This window comes from Corvus hawaiiensis, chromosome 2 (genome assembly GCF_020740725.1).
Source record: "Corvus hawaiiensis isolate bCorHaw1 chromosome 2, bCorHaw1.pri.cur, whole genome shotgun sequence".
In the NCBI taxonomy this organism is placed as follows: domain Eukaryota; kingdom Metazoa; phylum Chordata; class Aves; order Passeriformes; family Corvidae; genus Corvus; species Corvus hawaiiensis.
The window spans coordinates 86,560,806-86,585,250 of record NC_063214.1 but is presented as its reverse complement, the minus strand read 5'-3'; the positions used below and the strand labels follow the sequence as shown (position 1 = coordinate 86,585,250).

At 38.8% G+C, this 24,445-nt stretch overlaps 1 protein-coding gene across 1 annotated transcript in view; it reads left to right on the top strand.

The window, feature by feature from the left end:
• The window catches only part of EFNB2 (ephrin B2), a 45,681-nt gene that overhangs the window by 5,349 nt on the left and 15,887 nt on the right, over positions 1-24,445 (top strand). Inside the window, exon 2 of the mRNA XM_048295940.1 lies at positions 17,282-17,565. Within this exon, the coding sequence (XP_048151897.1) occupies positions 17,282-17,565 (284 nt within the window). The remainder of the gene's footprint in view (positions 1-17,281; positions 17,566-24,445) is intronic.

Below are 24,445 nucleotides of genomic sequence, written 5' to 3'. Positions count from 1 at the left end.
GTTATCTGTAAGCTGTGTTACGTTATTTCACTTTGTTTAATGAAGTAATTGCCTTTAGAAAGGCAGTGACTAAAAGTCATGCTAAAATCACTTAAGTTCTCCCTCTTCCCACACACAGAATGCCTCCCTCTCCTTTCTTTTCTTTTTTTTTCCTTTTTTTCTCTTCCCTCTTTTATTATAAGGAGATCACATTGCTTGAGGTGTGACACTCTGGATCCTCTCAAATTCGGTCAAGGTTCCTGGCATGGGAAATCAGGAGTGGAGGAGCTGAGGTGACTGCTCTGACACGCTGGCAAGGACAGGCCTTTCAGCCCTGTGCAGCAGCCACAGGCAGGCTTCCTTTGGGGACCTTTTTTTCCTTTATGATCTAGTCTTCATGCACCGTGCAAACCTGCAGTACTTGAAATTGCTTGTTGCAAATGAGAAGAAAGTGTTCTTCTGAGAAAAAAAATAGTGATTAAAATGTTATTCATGTGTGCCTAATGTCTGCCTTGGCTGCTGACATAAAGAAACCTGTTTTTCTGGTCATTTATCATACATCTACATGGATTTGCTTATGAGCTCATTCTTTGTGAGGCGTTGTGAAAACTTACATAGGAATGTTAAACTGCTTGAAATATTTTGATTAAAATACTCAGTGCCACAGAATGTAGACTTTTAACTAAGACACTGTTGTCTTGAGGGAGGGGAGGTTTTTTGGGGGGGGTTAGGGAAGGGAGCAGCAAGGGAGAAGAGTTTGTGGAGGAATTGCATGGAAAAGCAGAGGAAGGGAGGATGGCAAATGGACAGTGTTAGAAGAGCTTGGAAAAAACTCCTGTGGCTTCATTGTCTCCTTAAAGCCAGAGAACACAAAGACAAATGCAGTTCAGCCTTTCTCCCATGATGGAAAATGTAAACCGTTGACACAGCTCCCATGTTTAACTTGTTTAATTCTCATTTTAAATTCAGTACTATACCAGCCGTGTGAACTCTGAAGATTTCTTTAGTAATCCATTTTGTAGTTCCGAATCAAAAACAAAGTGAAAAGGTCTGACACAATTTGCTTTTATTTTTAGGCAAATCAACCCTGGTCATAGTTAATAAGGGGATTACAACCCAGACTAGGTCTTTACAGATGTAATGTAAATCAAGGGCAGAGTATAAAGAAACTGATCCCTTTTGATTGAAGTATGGTAAAAAGGCATAGAGAAACTAGCAGCAGTAATCTGATTGTATGGCAATAAAACCACCATTTTCTGTCTTTCAGATAAAAATAATGTGGTAAATCCATGCAGTTCATAAGATGTAAAGGCAGATAAAGGGTGATGCCATGGCAACATATAGATTAGCTTGATGTTAGAAATGACACGTCTCTGAAAGGGGTGTTATAAACTAAGGGCCTTGCTCCGGGCTGTAAGGTATTATGTGAGAACTGCACAAAACTTGGGGGCCGGGATTAGGAACTATGAAAGGCCTACTTGTGGCTTGGGGTGGTTGGAGCGGTGAAGAAAAGCGGCTCAGTTCTTGCTCATTGGTGGTGTATAATATGGTAAAGATAGATTTCATTTACTGCTTTTTGCCAAGATGGGGGCTGATTAAAACTCGAGATGGCTGCAATTGTGAGGTGTGGAAGATTTTCCTTTTTAACTCCTGCCCTAGCAGCAGCCTTTCTGAAGAATTGGCTGCGCTTGGGGTTTGTTGCCTTAATCTATTTGGGCTTCGGGCAGGAGCATGCTGGCAAGGCACAGAGAACAGAGGGGATAGGTAGGACTGGGGTTATCTGGAAGGAAAACAGAGACCTTTTGATTTCAGCTGTGTTTTAGTTTGTGGTCTCCATCTCACACTCCATGGGAGCAGCAAAGATAAACATGCTGCATTGTCTGTGCCTCAGCCAGGTGATACTTCAGCATCTCTTGTGTTTCCTATCCTGCAAAAATATAAAAGAAGAAAAAAACCAAAAAACCCCCAAAAAACAACAACAACAAAAAAACCCAACAAAACCCGAACAACCACAAACAAACCAGCATCCATTCTTATTTACCAGTCAAGCTGCAGATAACCGAATGGCTCTGGCTCAGTCTCTAGGTGGTGTTTATTTCCAAAAGGCTGGCTGAAATCTAGAAATGAATGAGATAAGCATCTGTCTCCCCCCCATTCCCCTCCTCCTCCCCGGCCAACTTACAATCACTGGGATGAGTTTGCTGTTAGCCCCTTGAGTTCAGCCGGCAGACAATATAGCTATTGTTTCATCACTTATTTTAAGTGATCCGCAGCTGTAAAGGTAGTAAATACCTCTTTTAGTGCAGCTACTTGGATGTGGTTTTCCTTGCTTTTTCTCTTAAGGAGCCTTTAAATAGTTAATACTTGCTTTTCTACCCAACTGACAACCCTGAACGCCCACAACTTAAAGTCAGTATTACATTGCAAATCAGGGGTACGATTCAAATGAGAAATATCTACTTTATTGCCTGTTCATTTGTCTGCGAAAAGGGGAGAAGAAAGCACTCTGCATTTGTTAAGCGCAGTCTAGACACAAGGGGGAAAAACACCGAAGCCTGCAATAACAGTTGTGTCTTTCTTCAGTGGGAATGAGCCTGGGATGAGCTCGGCAAAATGGAATTCATGCTGTTTGTTTGGCAGTGGTTGGACACTTTTAAAGTGGATTGGGTGTTTTGTTTATTTGTTTGTTTGATTATTCCAGGGGTTTTTTTTATATAAAGATGTTAATTACATGCTTGAATTTATCATTCTTACCCTATCCCATAGTATGCTGGAAATCTTCAGAATTCTGACTGAAAAGGGAACTCCAGACCCCAAACTGTCAAGCTGCTGATGCTGATGTGATTTAACAAATGAAAAATAAATGCATATAGGGAGCCGGACAGATTGGCAGAATATACAGGGCCTGAAGTGCTCAGATGGGTTTCCGGTCTTGAAATTTAACCTTCACAAATCTCTAGCAAAAGGTCCAATTCATTTGCTGAAATTCTCCAAAGCGCAGGGGCAACCTCATCTAATTTACAGGCCGGTCACATCCAAGCACCTTGCATTCTGCATTTGACAATGATTGCTAATGGGCCATTCAACTAAAGTATTTGCTTGTTAACAGGGAACAGAGCATGATAAATGTCCAGCAAGCTTGCGGCCTCCTTCAGCTTTTCAAATGCAGACTGGTGCATATTTATGGCAGGCAAATGACAAAGGGGGAAGCTGAATTACTCTGGCCTTATGCTTTCTGTTCGAACAAGGGTTAAAGTAATTAAAGAAATAATGCAAAAACCGATGTCCTTTGTTTGCCCACCATTATCCGACGTTTAGCTTTCGAACCTGCCTGTCATGTCACATTTCAGAAAATGTCACAGATAAGGCCGGACAGGTTTGGCAGGGCACAGGTAGAAATGGGGAATCATCTATGGAGAGCATCCTGGACAGTGCACCCCAGCTCTTCCTGCGTCCAGAGTCTTTCCCCGCCAGGTTCCCCCCTCCTTAAGGAGTTTTCACTGATACAAACTCGAAGGTGTATTTTAAAACAGAGATTTTGCAGTTTGCACTCCTGTTCCCTAAATGGGAAAAACACTCCCGAACACTGAAGAGTGGACAGGCTTTGAGAAAACGTGTACACTGAGCTCAGTATGTTTCTGGAAGCCAAGTATGAAAATAAAATGGCAGAACAAAAAACAATTTTGCATTGCTCCTTCACCCCCAGATAGATCTTGAGACCCAAAACGATAAAATGTGCACACAGAAATTTCCTCAACTTGCAGTGTCTTCAGTGTCATTTTGAATTATCTGGGTTGGTTTTTTTTTGTTGTTGTTACCATTTTTGTCCTTGTAAATTCAGGTTTAATCTTAGCCTATCTAGCTTCTGTTCAACTTCATGAAAATACCTCCAGTGGTTTCAGTGAGTACTGCAAGTCCTGCAAGCCTTCAAGGGCTTTACATTATAATTATTTTTCATTATAGGCAAAATTGAAATTTTCTTGTAATGAAAAAAATCTATTGTTTTACTCTAGGAAAGAGAACATACAGATATTTTTTTTTTTTCTGTTAGCTGTGATGCAAAGAACTTTCCTTTGATGTGATTATATACATTGTCAAAGACAGCAAATAAGGGCAGGACCTCTATCTTTTTTGGCAATCCTGGCCAGCCAACACCCAGTGTTTATTGCGGTATCAGCATGATAATTATAATGCAGCTGATTTAGACTTTGATGTAATAGTCTATGCTTTCTTCTGGTTTTAAACATAAGTTCCAAGCCAAAAAAGATAAAGGCTGGTAGAGGACTGTGTTGCTAGGTGAATCATTCCTCATGTATGACACATACATAACTATAAGATGGGTTTCCTACCTATAGTGTTCTTTTAAAATGTCTCATGGGTGATGGCTAAAATAGGATTTACAAAACTTTATTTGGTACAATCAGAGCTTTGTACTCTTTAAAGAAAAGTCAAGTTTTACACATGTCAACGGAAAACAAGAAATTATTTGGCTTGTTTTACACAGCAGGATAGGCTCGATGGTGAAATGATAATGTTAGGCTGAAAAATTTGTGATACTGCCAATTGCTTCTCACTGTTTTCTTACTTTTTGTTTGAATAGGGCATTTATTTAGATACCCAAACCAGAGAACAGCAGTGGGAAAGGTGAACACTGCACTGTAAAGGGAAATGCGTTTTAAAGCTAATAAGAGTGATTTGAAATTTTATTATCATTATTATTATTGTTAGTTAAAGCCCAGTCTCACTTGAATGCTGTTTATTTTGGATTGGGAGTTCTGCCAGACTCCAGCCTGTCAGAGTTAAGAAGACTCAAATCAAGCCCAGGCCTATTTCTGCAGCAAACGGGAATCCTGGCTCCTTGCCTGCGGATTCATTCAGGAAGACCCATCTGGCTTTTGATGTTCTGCAAGTTTGAAGCAGTTTGTTTAAGGAACCTATGCAGCAAGCACTGGTGGAAGCACACATAACTGCGCTTCTTCTGACTCCTCGAGTGGTGCATCGTTTCGCAGTTTCATTTTTGCTTGGTGCTTGCCATCTGCTTACCTACTGCCTGAGCAGCAGTTGGTTTCTATACCTGACTGGATAAAAGTGTAAATTTGGAGTTGGGAACATCTTGACTCCTTTTGAGGATTTGCAGTCCCGTAGCATTCTCTGTCCACACTTGAGTTGCTTTCTTCATGTTTAATTAATTTCAGTTTAGTTCAGAAGCAGTATAGCTTAATCACTGCACAACACTTGACCTTCAGGTTTTTGGGAGGTTTCTTTTTCCAGGGTATGGCTGAGCTATATAGATTAGCTGAACAGGGAAAGTCACATTGGCAGACTGATTACTTCACTGCCTGAAAAATACTTAAAAGGTGATTTTTAGTGATAATCATTCTTTCTATCAGACAGTTTTCAGGCACCTCTTGAAGAAAACCAAAAGCCAAATCTTAAATTTATAGCTTATTGTAGTCTTCCGTTCTGTGGATCAATGTGTGACACCAGGGCAAGCAGGACTGCACTGTGCTCCTACAGTGTGACTTGGGAAACTATCCTTATTCAGAAAAGCTCATGTCGAGCATGTGCTGAATGCTGAATATTTCTGCTGAAGCAGGACAAATTAAGCATGAGCTGTCTTGAAGCAAGGCCAGTGTGAAGAGGTTTTTTGGGGTTGGACAAATACAGGTCTCTCCAAGGCTTCGTTGTGTTTTTTTAAATCAGAAAATAATGTCAGAAGCTACAGCCCTGTCTGCATTTGGAAAGAGATGTATAGCTTGCCGATAGTCAGTGTATCCCTTGTGCCAGCTGGGACCTCAAGCAGATCCATCAGCTGTGCCTCTGGAGTCTGGCTGCACAGGTAGCTCTGCTTCAACTGATTTTTTGGTGCTTTTTTTAGCTTAGTCTGGTGTAATTCCAGCAGCACATTTCTGCTGACAACTGATCACTGGATGTGACCCGGCTGTTCCCAAGAGCCCAGGTTTCACCCCGCAAGAGAGGGCCTGGTTTATGAGGGGTGCACTGGCTGAGCCTCCCTGCAGTAGAGGCTGAACCAAATGTCAGGGTCTCATGAGTGCAGGGCAATGGGTTAAAACTGAGTGGCAGGATCTCCTGTTGTCCCCAGCTTTCTGCTGAACTCCTCCAATGGACTCTTCCATCTGGGGCAGGGGTCCCAGTTGTGTCAAATACCCTTTTGGAAGATTACAGAAGTTTTTAAACTACTCCAGTGTCAGTTTAGCTTCATTTCAGAGGCTCAGACCTTGTAGTGGGCCAAAAGCTGTTTCTTCATAAGTCAGATATTACTACTGCCATGAAGGTGGCTGTGGCCACCTGGTTTTATTCTGCTACTGCACGTCAGTCAAACCTTGGAAAAGTTGGTACTTCGTGTAAGAACACAGGATCTCTGTGCTTGTGAGTGGCTGAATCTTGGGTTTCATGTAAGAAGCAAGTGCAGATTGATTGTAGATCTCCCATTTGGATTTTTGCTCAAGGTCATTTTCTCCTTGGCATAAAAATGATTTGCCAAAATAGGTTTGTTGTACAATTCTGTTACTGATTTGGCATAACTTTTCCTGAAAGTTGTGAGTTAACAATTTGTTCTACTTCCAGTGTTTACTTATGCAGGCAAATGGTATGCAATAATATATTTTCTAGCAACTGCAAAGCAGATGAAATTTTGTCTTAGAATTGGAGATATAATCACCGATTATTAATGTCTCATCAACTAACAAGACAGTCCCCTCCCTCTTTTATAGACTTTGCTTGGAGCATGTCTTTGAAACAAGACTGTACAGGTGTGAGCAAACTGTAGTTTAGAGAAGGAAGACTGCAAACTTTGGTTGGCATCCTTATATTGTGGCTGACATAAGACATTTGTTTTTCTAAAAGGAATGGTAGAGAAGAGCACAGAATAGCATAGCAGTAGAACAATCTGGTTTGCACTTTTCAAAAAGTAGTTCTTTGGCAAATGCCAGCTGCTCTCTGTTAGCTTTCTAAAAGCAAAGGCTTTAGTGAGTTGTGTAAGACACACACATGGTTTGGTTTGACTTTCTGTTCCATGCTAACTCCTGCTCTGCATCTTTTCAATAAAGTGCCATCTCTTGGGTTTGGCACACCCAGCCTCTGTGAGCACAAGTCAAGTAGAGCAGGGGTTTTGTGTTATGCTGAATTCATGGCACAGATTTTTTTTTTATTATTTTACTTCCTTTTTTATTTTTTTTCCCAAAATTCAAACCATATAAATACCTGATTATCTTTGCCATGAGAGCAAAGAACTACTTTAATATTCCCAGTAGCATATTTTGAACAACAACGATTCTTTAATTAAAACAACATTGGTCTCTTCCTGTATTTCATGGCTAGCAAATGAGAGAAAACACCAGTGTTAATATCAAAGGGAGTCAGTTTTCATTACAGTAATGGTTCAATTGTGCAATGCTGTAGGCACTGAAATTTAATATTATTGTGACTTGTATTGTAATTGTAGGATGACAGAGGAAAATGGATTAAGTTTAAATGTAAGTGTACACAGCAGCACATGGACTTTGTCAAATGGCAGCCGAGGATTGGTACAGGATGGGTCCCCCTCTGGCTCTGTCATAATGAATTAGTATTTTGTAAATAACTGGCCACTAGACTATAGATTTATTACCTTTTGCAGATCTATGTGGACACACACAGACATACGTCGATTCTGTACTGACTGTAATTGCAGTGCGGAGTTGCAGAACGGGTTTATGCCTGTAGGCTTGCAGGGTATTTGAATGTCTAGGCTTCTTGTCTTCACCTTTCATGAAAATATTCTTGTCTGCCAGTTTGTGAAGTTTTGTTCTGAAGGATACACCCATCCTTTTAGTTCAGGCATTGCTAACATATGCATGGCCTCAGACTGGAAAGCCCTTTGTCATCCTGATGAATAAACCGAATTCAAGTTGCAGATGATCTTTGCTTTAGAAAATTATGCTAGAGACAACTAGTGTTAATGAGCAATATCCCCCTCTTTTCCAGTTGCCCATAAACATGCAGATTACAATGGAAGACAGTAATTTAAACCATCCATTACTGATCTCTTCCATGGAAGATAAAGGACAATGCAAGCTAGATGTTTCATTTGTTTGCAGTGTAGGGAAGTGGAAGATGTCCCTAAAGCAGTGACTGATAGTGTATTAGTGACTAAACCATGATGCCCTGTCGTTTTACCCCGTGTCTTCACACTGTTTCTCAGATGTATGTTCACATTGAAACCTGTTCTAATGTTAAAGTGCAAAAGGGGGCAGTAAAGTGCTATCCAAAAAAAATGTTTATTTTTATGGGTACTTTTTGTGGCAAAAGTTGCATTTCTCAATCGGCTTATAATCGCCGATATTGAAGTAAGGATCACAAGAGTATCTTCTGTTTGAAAGGCTTACAAATGTTGCCGAAGCATATCATTAAGTGTTGTGGAAGTAAAATTTGTAACATTTTGGCTTACAAATGTTGCCAAAGTGTATCATTAAGTATTGTGGAAGTAATGTTTGTCCTGTGTATTTCCACGTACTTCTGTCCTTGAATGGAGCCCTGAAACATGCTACATATTTGGAAGGAATCAAAGGCAGGAAACTTTCCTCAGATATATTTAGGACACAGCTATATGAAGCACTTCTGAAAGAATTCCAACTTTGCTAATCATCTCTGATTCTCATGTTGTGCATTACTAGCACCACGTTTCTGGAAAAAGCAAAATGAAAAGAATGCTGAGGCTAGGGGTTTCTGCTTGAAGTACTGAAGTGTGTAGTGGTGGCATGGGTCAAGAGTTGGGCTCTCATCCAGACCCGCATGCATCATTTGTCAAGAGGTAACTAGAAAGAGCAGCTAATTACAATGCACCTACTGAGTGTTTTTTCTTTCAGAAATTCCTCAGAATAAGCCATTTATACAGACTGGCTGCTGCTTTCCACTGCAGCCACTTGCAGTTTTTAAACTCTACACAGAAAGCACATTTCTGCTGAAGTGAAATTAAATAAAAAGGAGAATGTGCCTGTGTGTTTCCATGCTTGTGCATGGAGCAAGTGAGCAATGATTCTTTCTATTTGCTGAAGCTGAGTAAGTCCAGCACTGTTGTAAGGTTCATATTTCTGTAAATGCTGATGAAATGTTAATATAATACACTTTAAAATAGAACATTGGTCATATTCATCCTTTTTTTTTTTTTTTTGCTCCTTACTTAGAAGACTGTCGTGAAGCACATTAGTGGTTCTTTTGTGGTAACAGGAATTGATTTAGTAAATGGATCAGAATTCTCTAGTGCTTTAAGTACTTTAAGCAGAGCAGTAATGGCTTTCTGCATATAATACAAAAAGTTAATTGCTATTAATAGTGCCTTATGTGGAGGTCATGTATGAAAACGGAATATAATATCTGTATTTTTTGGAAAAAATGCTTAGATTTAGTAAAAGATTGGATTGTATACTTTTCAACATTTCAAGCCTTACCCTTGCAGTAAATGTTCTGAGTCAGGTTTCACATTCTTGTGCAAAAAACCCATTGCACAGGAAAAGACCAATAGGTGTTTGCTCTCCAAAGTTTTTTAAGGCAGGGAAAAACATGCCTGACTTTTACACGGGGAAAAACAGGCGTTCATTTTTGCACTCTGGATTTACTGGGGGTGAAGGGGTAATACACAAGTTGGTTTGAAAGTTTTAGTTACGTAAGTGGGCTTTTTGCTTTTTTCTGCGAGTGAGAGCCAAAGCAGCAAGGGAAAGGCCAACTTTCCAGCAAAACTAAACCACCTCTCACAGGCGGAGATGACATCCGATAATACACTGCCATACAGCAAAACCCTTCTGGCAGCTGCACACTAGGCTGCTGAAGGCAGGACGCTGCCTTGGCTCCGCATGGTGGGCTGGGGAGAGGAGGCTCTTGGTGCCCCTGCGTCCGTGGTCACTCCAAGATGCCGTGATCCCTACCTGAGATGACACGATTCCCTGGAGAGGGACTGCTAAGCAACCTACCTCTGCTGGAACCGAGGACTGGGGTAGCCTTGAAGGGGAGTCTGCGGCATTTCCTTTGGCTTGCTTACTCTTTGTGAAGACTGAGGTCACATTTGTAACCTCGTACATCACAGCTTTTAAGGAACCAGATTTTCTCTTTGAGTGTCTCCAATACGATGTGTTTGGTGCTGGGTTGCAGGCGACCTTCTGTATACGTGAAGGGTGAAAGGGGTACAGTTTTTCCAAATATTACATTTTAGCTGTGGGGTTTGTGCTCTCTCAAGTGCAAGGCACCTTTAGACTTGTGATGATTCTAAGCTGAGTGGAATGAAAAAGTGTCTGTATTTCTGCAACAGCACTAGTCATAAGAGTTTTTTGTTGAAGGAAGCTCGTGACAGATCTTTCTAAGAGACCAGCTAGGGCATTTTCTGGTGTGTTTGGAGACGAATGGTGTCTGTGGGTGTCTCTGTACAGTAGAAGCTCTGTGCCTTTAGAACTGTGATGTGATTGTGCGATTTGACTGTCAAATCCTGCAGGTCTATGCAAAAAAATATTTCCTTTGGGGGAAGCAGATGCACTCTTAGCCCATCCTTAGTTTACATGTATTAGAATGAGCTTGTTGTATTTTAGTTTTTTGCTAAAAGTAGTGCGATGAATGGATAAATGAAATGGCTAAAATTTCATACATGTTCCTAATTCCCTGTCCACTAAAAATTTTGAGAAAATGTAATAATGCTACAGAATCATTCTTGTGTAGGTTATTAAGATTAACATACTGCATCATTTTGCCCTACTGAAGTTGATGGAAGTCTTGCAACTGATGTCAGTAAGAATAGGTCCAGGAAGGGCATCGAGAACAGTGCCCATTTGCATGGCTGCTTGAGACACTTGAAATGGTGGCACCACTGATGTGTTGTGTCCAGCGCTGTGATTAAAACAACATAAAACCTTTACCATTCCCTTTTTCAGTGCACTGCAAGCATTTGCCCCAGGGTAGTCTGAAAGAAGATGGGCTCCTTTGGAGGTGAGGAAGGGTGAGGAGAATGAGGTACCCCAAACCCTAGGATGGAGATCAGCTGTAATTTCAGGCAACTGCTTCAAAGCATTTATGAGTTTACTGCAGGTTTTATTGCAGGGGAACCTGAACATACATTTTTCCCTTACAGTAGAAGTGAGAAATACAGGACTTGCTACTTTACCAGCTTGTGTTACAATATTTTATAATTTGGCTTTGTATAATGTGGTACTTGCCATTAAAGATCTTAAGGGATGAGCGTGAATATATTTGTTTATTTATTTGTTTGAATTCCATTTAGTTTCTAGCCTGCAAGTCCCATTAATGCTAGTAACCTTACATGAATAGTTTCATCAACTTTGTGGAAAAATGTTACATGTAAATAAAGGTTAGCAGATTAAACTTCTTAAATTTTATTTAAATTCAAAAACATCCCTATTTAGCATGTTGTATAAAACTTTCCTGGAGTATTAAAATGATTTAATAAGATTGCACTGGTAAAGAAAAGTAGCTTCCAAAACTGACTTAAAAGAATTTTAGTAATATGAAATGCTATACTTTTTTTGCTCTCATAGTTTCATTTGCTAGTCTGTGTATAAAGCCAGTCTGTCATCTTGCTGTGTCACACTATGGTATTTTTTCTTGCAAAGATTTCACGTAAGTGGTGCCTTTTTTCCTCGCAAAATTATGTACCCATTTTCAGACAGACTCTACATTAATCTTTTTTTTATGAAGCTTGTTTTTCTGTCTGTCCACAGCAGTTACTGGTCCTGTTCTCATTGAATTCATGTTCACTTAATCTATTTAAACTGGAGTGAGATGAGTCCTATAAAATTACTGCTTCAGCACAAAAAGCAGCTGAGTGTGCACATGGCATATTTTTGTACATGGTCTTGAAGCTGACAAAAACTAACATGAAAGTTTTGCACAGAGCGTTTGCAGAGAGCTCTGGTCTGTGTTTTGGATTTTATGTGGTTCAGTGTTTTTCGGAATCAGGAAACTGATTTTCATCATCATGAAACTGCTACTTCACTGAAATCACTACCATTTTCCTGAAACTTATATTGGCCTTGCATCAAGCTGGTTGGACTTTTGCCTTGCTTAAATATTTCTTCTGTGGACAAAGTGATGTTCAAAATACGAATGTTGTTATTTTCTCAAAAGTCAGATGATTAATATATATACTATTTAATAACCATTCTTTTTAAACAGCAAGAACTTGTACGTGGAATGTAATTCTGTATTCTGTTTCAGTTTGCAGTTTTACAAGTAACGGACTAACATACTGTGTTATTAGTATTCATGATATTTCCTTAATAAAAGTTTTCAATGAATAACCATAGTCAGGCTGGTAGTTAAACTTCATAAAGTTAAGTGGGGAGGATTCCCCAACAGTAGGTTTCAGGCTGCATTTTAAGAAGCGTCTTGATTGTTCACATTTTTAGGATTATTTTTGTGACATTAATTTAAAGCTAACTGCCTACACCAATTAGTTCTGGTAAGTTATTAAAGCACAGAATTTTGGCACTGCCTCCCCAGTTAAATATACAAGCCTTGCATCAAGTAGTAACATGCTTTCTAAAATTGTATTTATTTTATAATTACTAGAATATAGTTAAAGCTAAACATGCATATATATTTATAATATGAGTACATATATGTATGTATATAGTTTTGCAAGTTGGAAAAACCCTGGCAAGTCACTTGGTTACATCACTCAATACTGATTAAGAAAATCTCTTAAGAATTTATTTCTCTAAGAATTTTTTCTGTTGATAATTTTACAATTTCAGAAATTTTTGCGTACTAAGAAATGGTAGAATATTCTCATTGAGAGTGTGGGCAGTTTAAGTTTTTTTTTTTTGAGAATTTGCTATTATGAGGTGAGGCAGGTTTGAGTGGTTATCATTAAGCAAAATTCGTTTGTAATTTAATATGGTTGAATGTGCTGAGTTTCTTTAAACAATAATTAGATTCTTAAGAAATTAGTTGGAAACTAATACACATTTTATTTTTTTATAAAATTTCACAATCAAATTTAACTTCTTGAGGACTTTGACCAATAGGGTTACATTAGTGCCAGGAACTGCTGCTGAGCCTTAAAATAAGTGTGGTAGATAAAATCATTGTAGCATTGGTGTGAGTGGGGAATGAAATACTCTGTTCCTAATTTCTGTTTGTGTGTCATGTGATATTTTGGTCAAGTACAATAATTATTTTTAAAAAGCTTTGGGAACTCTTCAAGTTGTTGTTATTCAATGAGCTGCGTGACTAGTTGGACGTGTGGGAGGGATTCACATCCATGGGCTTTGCACAGATGTCAAATGTCGCCCACAACACACCAGTTTTGGGTTGATGGTAAAAATGCCATCTGTATCAAAAAGTGCCAGACAGAAAGCACATTAATTTCATCATACAGCTTATATGGAACTTAATATACTTTTCTGTGTTTTCTCGCAGCAAGCACCAGGATTATTTACTGTGAGCAGGATTTTTCGAATGCTCTAAGAGTCTCCCTGTATCTGACTGCTGACAGAAATGAGTTGGGAAGCTTGCTAAGCTTTTCTCTTAAGTTTCTGTTGGGTGCAGTGGCCTGTGTTGGTATTTAAGTTTTGCACTAAATCATATTTAAAGCTGAAATGCAGAAAGTTAGAAAGCTTTTTATAGAAAGCAGTGGTTCCAGTGCTGTTGCTGTCCCAAATACTTGGAGAGCACGTCGCTGTCCTAAGCCACCACTGGAGTAACAGCCTCCACAGGATCAGTCACAGGATCCTGGAAACACCTTGTTTCATCTTTATTATATCTCTGTTTTGATGGGGAAAAAAAAGCTTTGTAATTAGTTGAAGGCATGTTTTGATCAGACTTTTAAAGCCATTTCATTAACTTAATTTTTACAGACACCATCCTCCAAACATTTCTTCAGTTTTTTTGCTACTTTGGAATACTTAAGGTAACATATCAACACTTGCAGAAACACTCAGGATTAATCCTGAAGTTTTTTTAACCTCTACCGAGGCTGAATGTACATTGTCCTTTCTTTTTTTTTTTTTTTTTCAGCTAGAAGGTCTTCAAAAATAGGATCATAAAACAATAGTCTTAATCCTCCTGACATTTCATAAATAGCTTCAGAAAATGCTTAGTACCCAGCAAATGATTTATTTAAAGTCTTTATAAAAAGTACAGTAGCAAAAGTATTAAAAAAATGCAGGGATAATAATCATGCCTACTACTAATCAGCCACTGTAAGTTTTGTGGTTGAACTGAAATGCATGAGGTGAAACTTTTTTATTATCTCCATCCATATTTGGGCTTTGTTGTAGTAAGAAAATAAGGAAAGTAAATTGGAAAAATATCTCTCTGACAAAGGTCACGATCAAAACTGCAAAGTGTGGAAAAAAAATTCAATACAATCAAGTTCTCAGATTAATCCTTGCATTTTCATCCTTTTTTCTTCCTTAATCCCATCAGCGTTAGATCCTACAAGTTCAGACACTCAAGTGGAAGGAGATTTACTGAGTTTAGTTCTAAAACTGTACAGACTTCAGAGTCATAGCAAGAATATTCCCTGCCATAAAGTCTAACGAGTGCATTGGTTGAAAGCTCTTGTAAAATGTAGTTTTAACTGTCTGTCAGGGGCAGTTCTGTCCTCTACATTTTATGGGACAATTCCTGGCTGAAACCAAGGCTCACAAGTGTGCCTTCTCTCCTGCAGCTCTTTCTGGGGATTGCCTGGCATACCGTCTCTGAACCCATCATGTTTGTACTCATGTTTGCATGGAGAACATATACTATGGCTGTTTCATGTACATATGCAAACTCTAAAATTAGAATCAGTGTCTTTTGTTTCTCAGGGCAGCTTTAGGGTCCTATTCTTGATAATGGTGGACAGGTGCATTTATCTAAACTTATGAATTTCATATTTTTTATGTATGGAAATCTCAATTGATTAACTTATAAGCAAAGGTTCAGTCCTTTGAAATCTCATGTGTTTCCTATTACACAGTCCCATTATGTGAAGAAGAATTGCTGGCAAGAAGGCGTATGTGCAGCAGTGGGGTCATACAGTGACCGGCCTTTGTCCTGGCATGCAGATGGGGGAATAGGAGCAACTGTCATTTTCCTGGTACAGCACTGCTGCACAGGAGCAAAGTTTAAATGGGGCTGTGGTCAGACAAGGTAGTAAAGTCAGTCATAGGTGACATAGGTTGGCTTGGAAACTCTGTTCCTTTGCTTTTGCCTGGTCGGAGTTGATCCCTGAGGAGAGCCAGAATCAGAATACATGCTGCTGCCTTGGGAATATTTGCTGGCTGGGATCCTCCTCCTCACCTTTTCTTGGTACCCTTGAAGAACTGGCCTCTCCCTTAGTCATAGGACTGTAGAATCGTTTAGGTTGGAATAGATCTGTAAGATCATCAAGTCCACATGTTAACCCAGCATTGCTGTGTTCACCACTAAACCACGTCCTAGGTGCCACATCTACACATACATCTGGTTGTCCTTCACCAGGCTGGTAACTCTGAGGATACATTTCCACCTTTCCATTTGTTTGATCATTTCAGCTCTCAGGAGGTGGTAGTCACTGCATTCCTTTGGCATGTCTGGAAACTGGAGGAGGAGGCACAGCTTTGCCCCATCTCCACTTCAATCTCAGTTTGAACAGCCGTGGCCAAGCCCAGTTTCTGCAGTCTGGAAATTACACTGCACAGCACAAAAGAGAGCAGTGATTTATACATCAACAGTCGCTTTTCTTGCCATAACATTTCATTGTTCTAGTTCCCTAAATCTGTAATTACATGTCTTTGTCCTGCTACGTGCTGCTTCATAACAAATATAATTCTTACACTGGCTTTGTGAGTGAAAATAATCCTGCTCAATTAGCACAGATCATAAACTTGAATTGTGTGGGAGCAAGCAGTTGTAAATGATGGATTTGAAATTTGGGACATTGCATCATCCTTTAATTTAGTGGGTTCTCCCCCACCACGACTTCATGCTAGTGGCTCCTTTCGCCAAGCCAGAGGTTGGAGGTCACCGACGCCTACAGCTTTGTTCTGCGTGGGCCTTGATACTCTAATTTAAAGTTTCCAGGAAGGCTGCCTGTGAATAAGCTAGATTTACTACGTGTGCTGTTTAAATACTAGCACTTGGAGAAGGGTGTTCATTAGGCAGCAGTTGTTTCACTTGGTTTTTCAGGCCGATTCTCCATTAAGGAAGATCTTTGGAAAATGCTGGCAGGCAGGAGAAAGAGGAAAGAAAGTCAGTCTTTTTGGTCTGTGCATTCGATTACGTTGTGTTGTTGGCTGTTGTTCTAAAACATGCACTTCTTGGCCTTAATTGAAATAAACATGTCTTAGTGGAGAGAGAAACAAACAAACCTGCTGTGGCTTTTATCCTTGTGAGAACACGACTCCTCATTTTGTGGATGAACCAATAATATAAGTAATTATTTATATTTTTCTTCCATGAAGAAGCGGTCATGTTTGCCTGTTAATTAATATGAGTAGGAAAGACAAAATACTATGTCTAACTGCAAATATTAAAGCTCACTGTGGGTTTGTGTAAGAACTCTTCCCATACTAAGAAAATAAGCACACCTGTTTTTCACTACTAGCACAAAAAAATCAAGAAAGAGCTAAAATAATGACAGTAATGTAGTGGAGTGTAATGTAATGACAGCATTTTAGTGGAGTGGTCACGCTGTGTTGGATATAGGTGTTTTCCCAGAATCTTGTGTGGTCCATGGATCAGGTAGATCTCTGTCCATCCCAGGTCTGTAAGCATGGTCCTGGTGAGTGACTGATGTTCCTTTGTGTTACACTAGTAATATCAATCAGCATCTTAATATATTCTTTAAAATCTTTTAAATTTTTTCCTGTCCCACATGGCTGTTCAAGGGGGTTGAAAGATTATTTTTATCATTCTCCCATGTCCAAAATTAGCAAAATATGTGCAAGAATAGCAGAAATATTAGCAAAACAGAAAAACAGGTTCATGGCCCACCAGGTATTGTATTAGCTGCTCTGCATGGCTAAATGCAGTGGAAGAAACAGCATTGCCTGACAGAGAGAGAGATGTAAAATCTGCTAGAATGGGATAAGGACTATAAGACTCAATTGATCTATAATTTCCAAGACCTAAATAAACATCTTGTTGATACTGAATCAAGACCAAACTATTAAGATTTGGTTTGCTCAGTCTGTCATTTTGGTTTTGGAAACTGTGTTTATTCCTGTCTGTTCATGGCAGTTACTACTTTTCTGAATGAGATTTTATCAAGTGTCTCACATTCTACCTCTTCTTCTCTTCCCCCATCCCCCCTTTTTTTTTTCCTTCCTTTTAGATTCCTTCCTGGACAAGGATTGGTACTATATCCACAGATAGGAGACAAACTGGATATTATATGCCCAAAGGTGGACTCTAAAACTATTGGCCAATATGAATATTATAAAGTCTACATGGTTGATAAAGACCAAGCAGATAGCTGTGCTATTAAAAAGGACAATACACCTCTACTTAACTGTGCCAAGCCAGATCAAGATGTTAAGTTTACCATCAAGTTTCAAGAATTCAGTCCTAATCTCTGGGGCCTGGAATTTCAGAAGAACAAAGATTATTACGTCATATGTAAGTTCAAAATTTCAGTTGTTCATTCTTTTAAATATAGTTGTTCATTGTTTTGTATGCTGTCTTGTACATTATAAGCAAACTAAGAGGAATACAAATGGATTTGTATTTTTTTATCTGAAAACAATTTCTTGCCAGCATATTTTTAATTTTGTTCCTGATTTCCAAAGGGTCTCTGTCTCTTTTTTCCTTGGTTTGTGTAAACCACATTAGATTGTACCTCTGTGCCTGTGAAAGGCTTCTTTTTCTTGTGCCCAGTATTGTGTCCTGTATTTGCATTAGGAGTTGTTTGCAGCTGGACTGTGACACGTTTCCTGCTCACAGCCCTGCTGACGTGCCTTGCTATTGGCCTTGTTCTTGGGTTCTCTTATGCCAGGAGTAGGAGTACGGTGACCCAGCTGTTCTGAGGCATCCTATGTGACATGGCTAGCCATTGCTGCAAGTGGTCCAGGGACTCTCACAGGATGCATCTTTTGGCCACTTTGGTGCCAATTTTGTCAGTGTAGTTTCCTCACAAGGGTTACTGGTAAAGGCCTGTAATTGAACATGCTTTTCCTCAAAACAGACCTACTATGTTCATACAGTAGCTAGGAGAGTTCTTGGGTAAAACCTAGGCTAGCAAGGTCTTGAATTTCATCCTTTTTCATGGTCCTGGCTTGCAAAACAAATGTGCATGGCACAGGCCTCTGTGCAGCAATACAAACTTTGTGTGAGTTTCTGATCAGGGATTTATGGCTGAAAGCAAGTCTGGAGGTAGCCACTGTGTTCAGTGACTCAAATTACTTATGATGTGTAAAGTTAATGATGTGAATCAGGAGTTAGCATAAGCTGAGACCTCAGAAGTACAACAACAATTTACATTAGTTTAGGTTTTGTCATTTTAATACTATGCCCTGTGTATCTCATTTAGCCCCATGGGCACTTTTGAAGTCTTGAGCAAGTATCAACAGTTATTAGGTGATGGAACAAATTCTGCAAAGACTTGGCTTTTCTGCAGTTACAAGGAAGTTAGATATTTGTGTGTTTTATTTCACAGAATCATGGAATAAGTTGGGTTGGAAGGGACCTTTAAAGGTCATCTAGTCCAAGCCCTATTCAATGTGCTGGGACAGCTTCAACTAGATCAGTTTGCTCAGAGGTCTTTTCCCAGGTATGGAGCATCTACCACCCCTCTAGGCAACCTGTTCCAGTGTTTCACAACACTTATTATAAAAAATTTATTCACTATATGTCGTCTAAATCTACCCTCTTTTAGTTTAAGACCATTGACCTGTCAGGTCCTGCTGAAAAATTAGACCCCAAACAGATTTCTGCCACCTTCTTGAAAACTGGAGGATTGATAACTGTTTCATGTAATGTCTGCCAGTGTAATTATTTCTTAACTTCTGATTTAAAAATATTGGCAATTTAAAAAGTGCTCTTATTAAGTACTTTTAAAATGGAAATGAAAATTAATTCAATATAAATTAATGCTCACTTCCCAGTTATATCCATAATGGTACGTGATAATGTATGAAACAGGTTGCATGTCACAGAAACTTAAGTTAGAATTCACTGCATCATTAATACTAATTACTAATTTTAGAAATTACTAAGAGTTACAGGAGATACAAACCACAATTTTTTGGTTTTAAAGATTGCTTAATATAGGCACTTTCTCTGTTTAGTGAGGGGGTGTGAAAAATGTGATCCCACTTAAACAATAAAAACTTTGACAAACTTCCCACTGAAATCTAGTGAGATATTTACTAGGGTGAAAACGACAAAACTACACGTTGAGAGATAGTTATCTGTAACTCCAGTGAAAAAGTGTAGCATAAAAATAACCATGCTCAAATATTTGGCTTAAATGAGGAAATATGCTCATTATTAAGTGCTGCTTTTAAAAACATCCACAGAAGACCAACTGTAGTGGAACAAATGGCACTGTTACAATTATTACCTGAAAATTATGGGCACAAATGGAGCTTTCTGATACACTGTCAGTTCTGTCATATCTATGTCATGGATTTACCCAGAGAATTATTAAGTACGTCTCATTTTCATTAGTTTTGTATAATTATTTCATTATAGCAATAAGACATAATAGACATTGCATTTCCTGGAAGCTTAACAGCATAACTTGGTTGAAAGAACTTACTCAGCCTTCAGTCTAATGCCTCAAAAATTATGCTGGCCTAGCAGTAATACTGGAGTGCCCTAGGGTATTACTTTTCCTACTCATTGTGGCATAAACAACTGGCTAACTTATCACTCCATTGCTAGCATAATGACTGAGCTTCAGCAAGGGTACCCATACATTTTAATAGGCTAGACAAAAAAGCACCCCACCCTTGAAAACCCAGCCATCCTGAAGCTAAAATCCTCACTTTCCTCTTATTCAAGGGGAAAACAATAAACTCAGTGATGCTGGTCTCAGAAGCAGAAAGAAGGGTAGAAAACTAGGCCAGTGCTCAGCTGGGACACCATTTTAGGCAGTACTGGAGCTAGATAGGGTTTTAACAGTTTGTATTAAAAAGCTCATGACACAGCCTTGTCAATGCAAGTTCTGGTAGTCAGAACATGTGCTGTCATTTTTATAAGTAATAAAACGCATCTTAGTCATGTACACAAATCAGGCTTTAAATTGTTTGCATACATCCCTGTTCACAGACCTGTAATTCTTTCTTTTCCTTCCTTCCTTCCTTCCTTCCTTGAGTTTTGTTTTGCTTGTTTTGTTGGGTTTTTTGAGGGGGTGGAAAAGCTGTGAAATGAAGGCAATGATGCATTTTATGTGCCAGCTTTTGATTTTGAAGTATTTTAGGATCTTGCATTCCCTCAACTAAGTGGCATCAAACAAACCTAACACAAGAGCTTACTGAGCTCAGCATCTTTGCAGTGCTTGCTGTGGCTGCACCTACAGCCTAATCTCATGCTGTTTATGCTGGCAGGCTGTTGTCAGCCCTTTAAATGTTTTGTGCATCGTCATGTACCTTTATCATCTTGCCATTATTTGAAAACAGAGTTTGTTTTTCTCATGTAATAGTATGTGGTTTGTGGAGCTGTATTAAACAGTAAAATGTCTATTCGTATTAGGGGGTTAGTCATTTTGGGATGAGGAATTGCAACACAGGATGAAGCAGCTTCCTGAGCCCTTTAGAGACATGTGATTGCACAGGAATTTTTTAAGCCATCATTTTTATATCATCCAGATGTATTCATGATAGGTATAGCAGAAGGACAACTTTTCTATTCAGTGCTTCCCTAAGTCTAAGCACATAAAATCTTCTCATTCCACCATTCCCTATTTTTAAAAAGTATAAGTGTGGGTAAGTTTCTCATATCTGTTTTCGCATTTAGTGGTACTTTAATAACTTAAAAAAAAAGGAACCCATTTCTTGGCAAGATATTCCTCAATATGAGTATCAGTATCCAAAGAGTTAATTCTGTGAACAGCAATAATTGGAAAGACGATACTGAATGGTATTGTGAAAGTGAATAAATGATGTAACAGTGTCCTTGCTTTTCTCTTCTTTGCTATCATCAATTTTTCGTTCCTCGGAAATGAATAGATTCATTTTCCTACAGTTACCTGATTTCTTTTCAGCAGAACTGGAGAAGGTCAAGTGTACTTGAGATCTCAGAAGTATTAATGTTTGATTATCCTAAAATATGCGACCATTTAGCTAACATATCATAAGTCTCTAAGGAAATCCTTAATCAGATGCATGAAGGAAGATACATCATGCCCAAAACCATAAATATCTATATGAAGGGCAAACTTGGGCAGAAGGATGTGAAGATTTGCAACTCAGATGTTTGCATTAAAAAGTCTTTTTATGTCTTTGTACGGTTAGAGAATAAAGTATAATTTTCTGCTGTTGTGAGTTGCTCAGAACAAGCAATGAGTATCTTCTCAGTACTGAGGAGATACTCAGTACTTGATCTGCAAGTACTCGGGTCATGGTGTTGCTGCTTCAGTACCTCTCAGATGCAGATTCTTGTTTGTGAGAGAGACATGTTAGCATAGTTCAAGTGCATATAATATACCAAAGATGTTTACTTTTGGTGAACAGGAATCGTCCTGAACTCTTCCTCATGAAACTTGGCCTTTAGTCAGAGGGCACAGAGAGCCCGGTGATACACTGGGTTTGTGCTGAGGGAGCACCAGGGGAAGCCTGTGAGAAGCTATGCCAGAGGGAAGGGAGCAGTGCCAGAGGGAAGGGAGTAGTGCTGCCTGCCTCCAAGCCACCGTCAAGCTCCTTAGGTAGTTTGGCCAAGCAAGCACATATTTCACACCATCTCTTCTTTTGTGTAAGTAAAGTGAATTTTATGGGCTGACATCATCAACATTAAAAAATAAGTCACCTGCAATGAAATCTTCACCTGTTCCGAATTTGCAACAGAGTGACTTGAGACTTGGGAAGGGGCTACAGAACAGTTCTCTGAAAGATTCCTCTATAAGGCTTGCTCTGCCTGGACCTCATTAGCTGAGCTTGCTGAGCTAATGATGCTCATTGGCTTTGACGTTGGCAAAATTGAATATGCAGCTTTCCTTAAATGTTGTTTTGTCAACTTTTTTTCAAGCGATCCACTTACATAATTGGCTTCTGGCTTAAATTAAAAAACATATATGTATATATATTTGATCCCTGACTGATTTAAAGGTTTATACTGGCTAGTAGCACTATATTTTGGATAACTGCTTTAATAGTACTGTGGCTTTTAAAATCAAAACAGTCATTCTGAAACTTTAGCATTAGCTGTGTTTGAAAAAAATCACAAGGCTTTTTATGTTTTCACTTTGTCATTCTGTTACAATTAAAGGGCAATAACTGTCTGAGGAAGAACATATTAAAGGACAATATAGATTGTGCCCTGAAATATGGCCCAGCTGGGAAGAATAAATCTCTTTGCGTGGCCAAATAGATTTACATTAAAATGTTATTTTAGTATTCTGGCCAGTTTAAGTGCTGGCTAATCTGTCTGGCTGAGCATTCTGAAAACGGTCTGAGGCAGATTTCAGCCTGCAGCCCCCTGCAACCACCAAATCACCTAGTGAAAGCTGCCCAAAAGGAAACAGTAAACAGGTTTTTCTTTGTTAATGCCAAACTAGCCAAAATGGGAACAAATACTGTATCAGAAATTCAGTTCCTTTACCTTTGCAACAAAGATGTTTTTCCTGTTTTTTGTTAAAGGCTCTGTGATCCAGAAATCTACTGTTACTTTTTTGTTGTTGTTGGTTTTTTTTTGTTTTGTGGTGGTGGTGGTGATGGTGTTAATGAAAGCCAGTGCGATAATAGTCACTCTGATTCCATTTGTACAAAGATCAGGTTTTTTTCTTTCCTTTCTCTTCCTCCTTCCTAGAAAATGAGATAAATAATTTCTCCTCAGTGTAAAATGATATCCAGAGGTCAGTCTTTGACTTTGCTGAAGAGTCTTTTAAGGGATGTGTCAGCAATACCACTTAGCTCTTGTTGAATGAAATATAAATACAGCTTATACAAATAATATTATTAGAGGGAAAAATCACTGTCTGTGCAGCTTCAGATTTCTAACAGAGTCTAAGACCTGCAGGATTAATGGAGTCATGGTCCTTTGGGGTTTTGTCCCAGACCACACAGGTCTTGTAAGAGAATAAGGCTATTTTATATTGATGGACTGTGTTCATATTCGGTGCCATTACCTAGGCAATACCAATCGTTTATCTCCTTTAAAGTAGACAGAGATAGTTCAGCAGGAAATCTGTTATTATGTCGCTATTCCTAAGGGAGGGAAATGAAAGATAGGAATGCTCAGTTTGTTAATTGATGGCATGTTGTGAAAAAAATACAGTTATCTTCCCCCGCACCCCTGCAAGTATTCCAAATAGATATGGAATCAGATGAAAATGAAGAATAATTTTTCAGACAGGAAGAAAAAATTATTCAGGAAATACCCATGAATTGAATAGATTTTAAAATTTCACAGGAAGCTCTTTAATAGTTTTAGTCACTATTTTTACAACTCGCTTTTATAGTTCCTCAGAAACAGTTTATAAATACAGGAAATATAGTACATTCACAAAGAAAGATACAATATTCTCCTTTAGAAGTCTTTATATATGTAGTATTTGTAGTGCTTTGCAAAAAAAGCTTAAACCCTGATCTTCTCCAAAATGTGTATGTTCTTAGATTTGCATAAACATCCTTAACAGGACTAAATGCGGAAGAAGATTGTGTTGCGTATGTATTTTATCCTTTCTATTCGGGATATGAGTAACTGTTTAAATCGAGGGGGTGTGTATTGAAAAGACATGCCATGCTATGATGAAAGCATGAAGAAAGTATCTGTCTAAACTGAAGATTGAGAGTGCACTACCACACTGAAACACATTTAACTTTTATTTTGTACGTAGGTTCAGTGATGATCATTTAGCTCATCAAGTGGGATAATTAGTCTTTATAGAATTGCTTGTATCATATGTGTTACATATTGCAGTATTTTAAGTCCTAAAATAAAAGATGAGGAGCTACATAAGGATTTATGAGGGCTTTAATGAAACTCTTTTTAAAGACTTGAAATTGTTTGCCTCATTAAAGTCTTTACATAGCTGGGATGGGGGAAATGTACTTTTGTCTGAGAACTGCATTAGCTAAAACAAAAGGTTGGAATGGCTGAAAACCAGGGTTAAATGTCAGTTTGGATTTTCTTTCCTGACTTCAGTCAATCCTGGAAACCTTGGACGAAGAATATTTCAGGATTTATTTCTGATAAATCAGACTATAAAACTAAGCCCTAATGGGCAGTCTTCCAGTTTCTTTTTTTCGGTCCCAAGGAAATCATGCAAATATTTCTGGGAGTAGACGCAGGATTAGGCTTAAGGTAGTCTTAGCTGTTCTTGGAGAAGAGTCCGTATTAA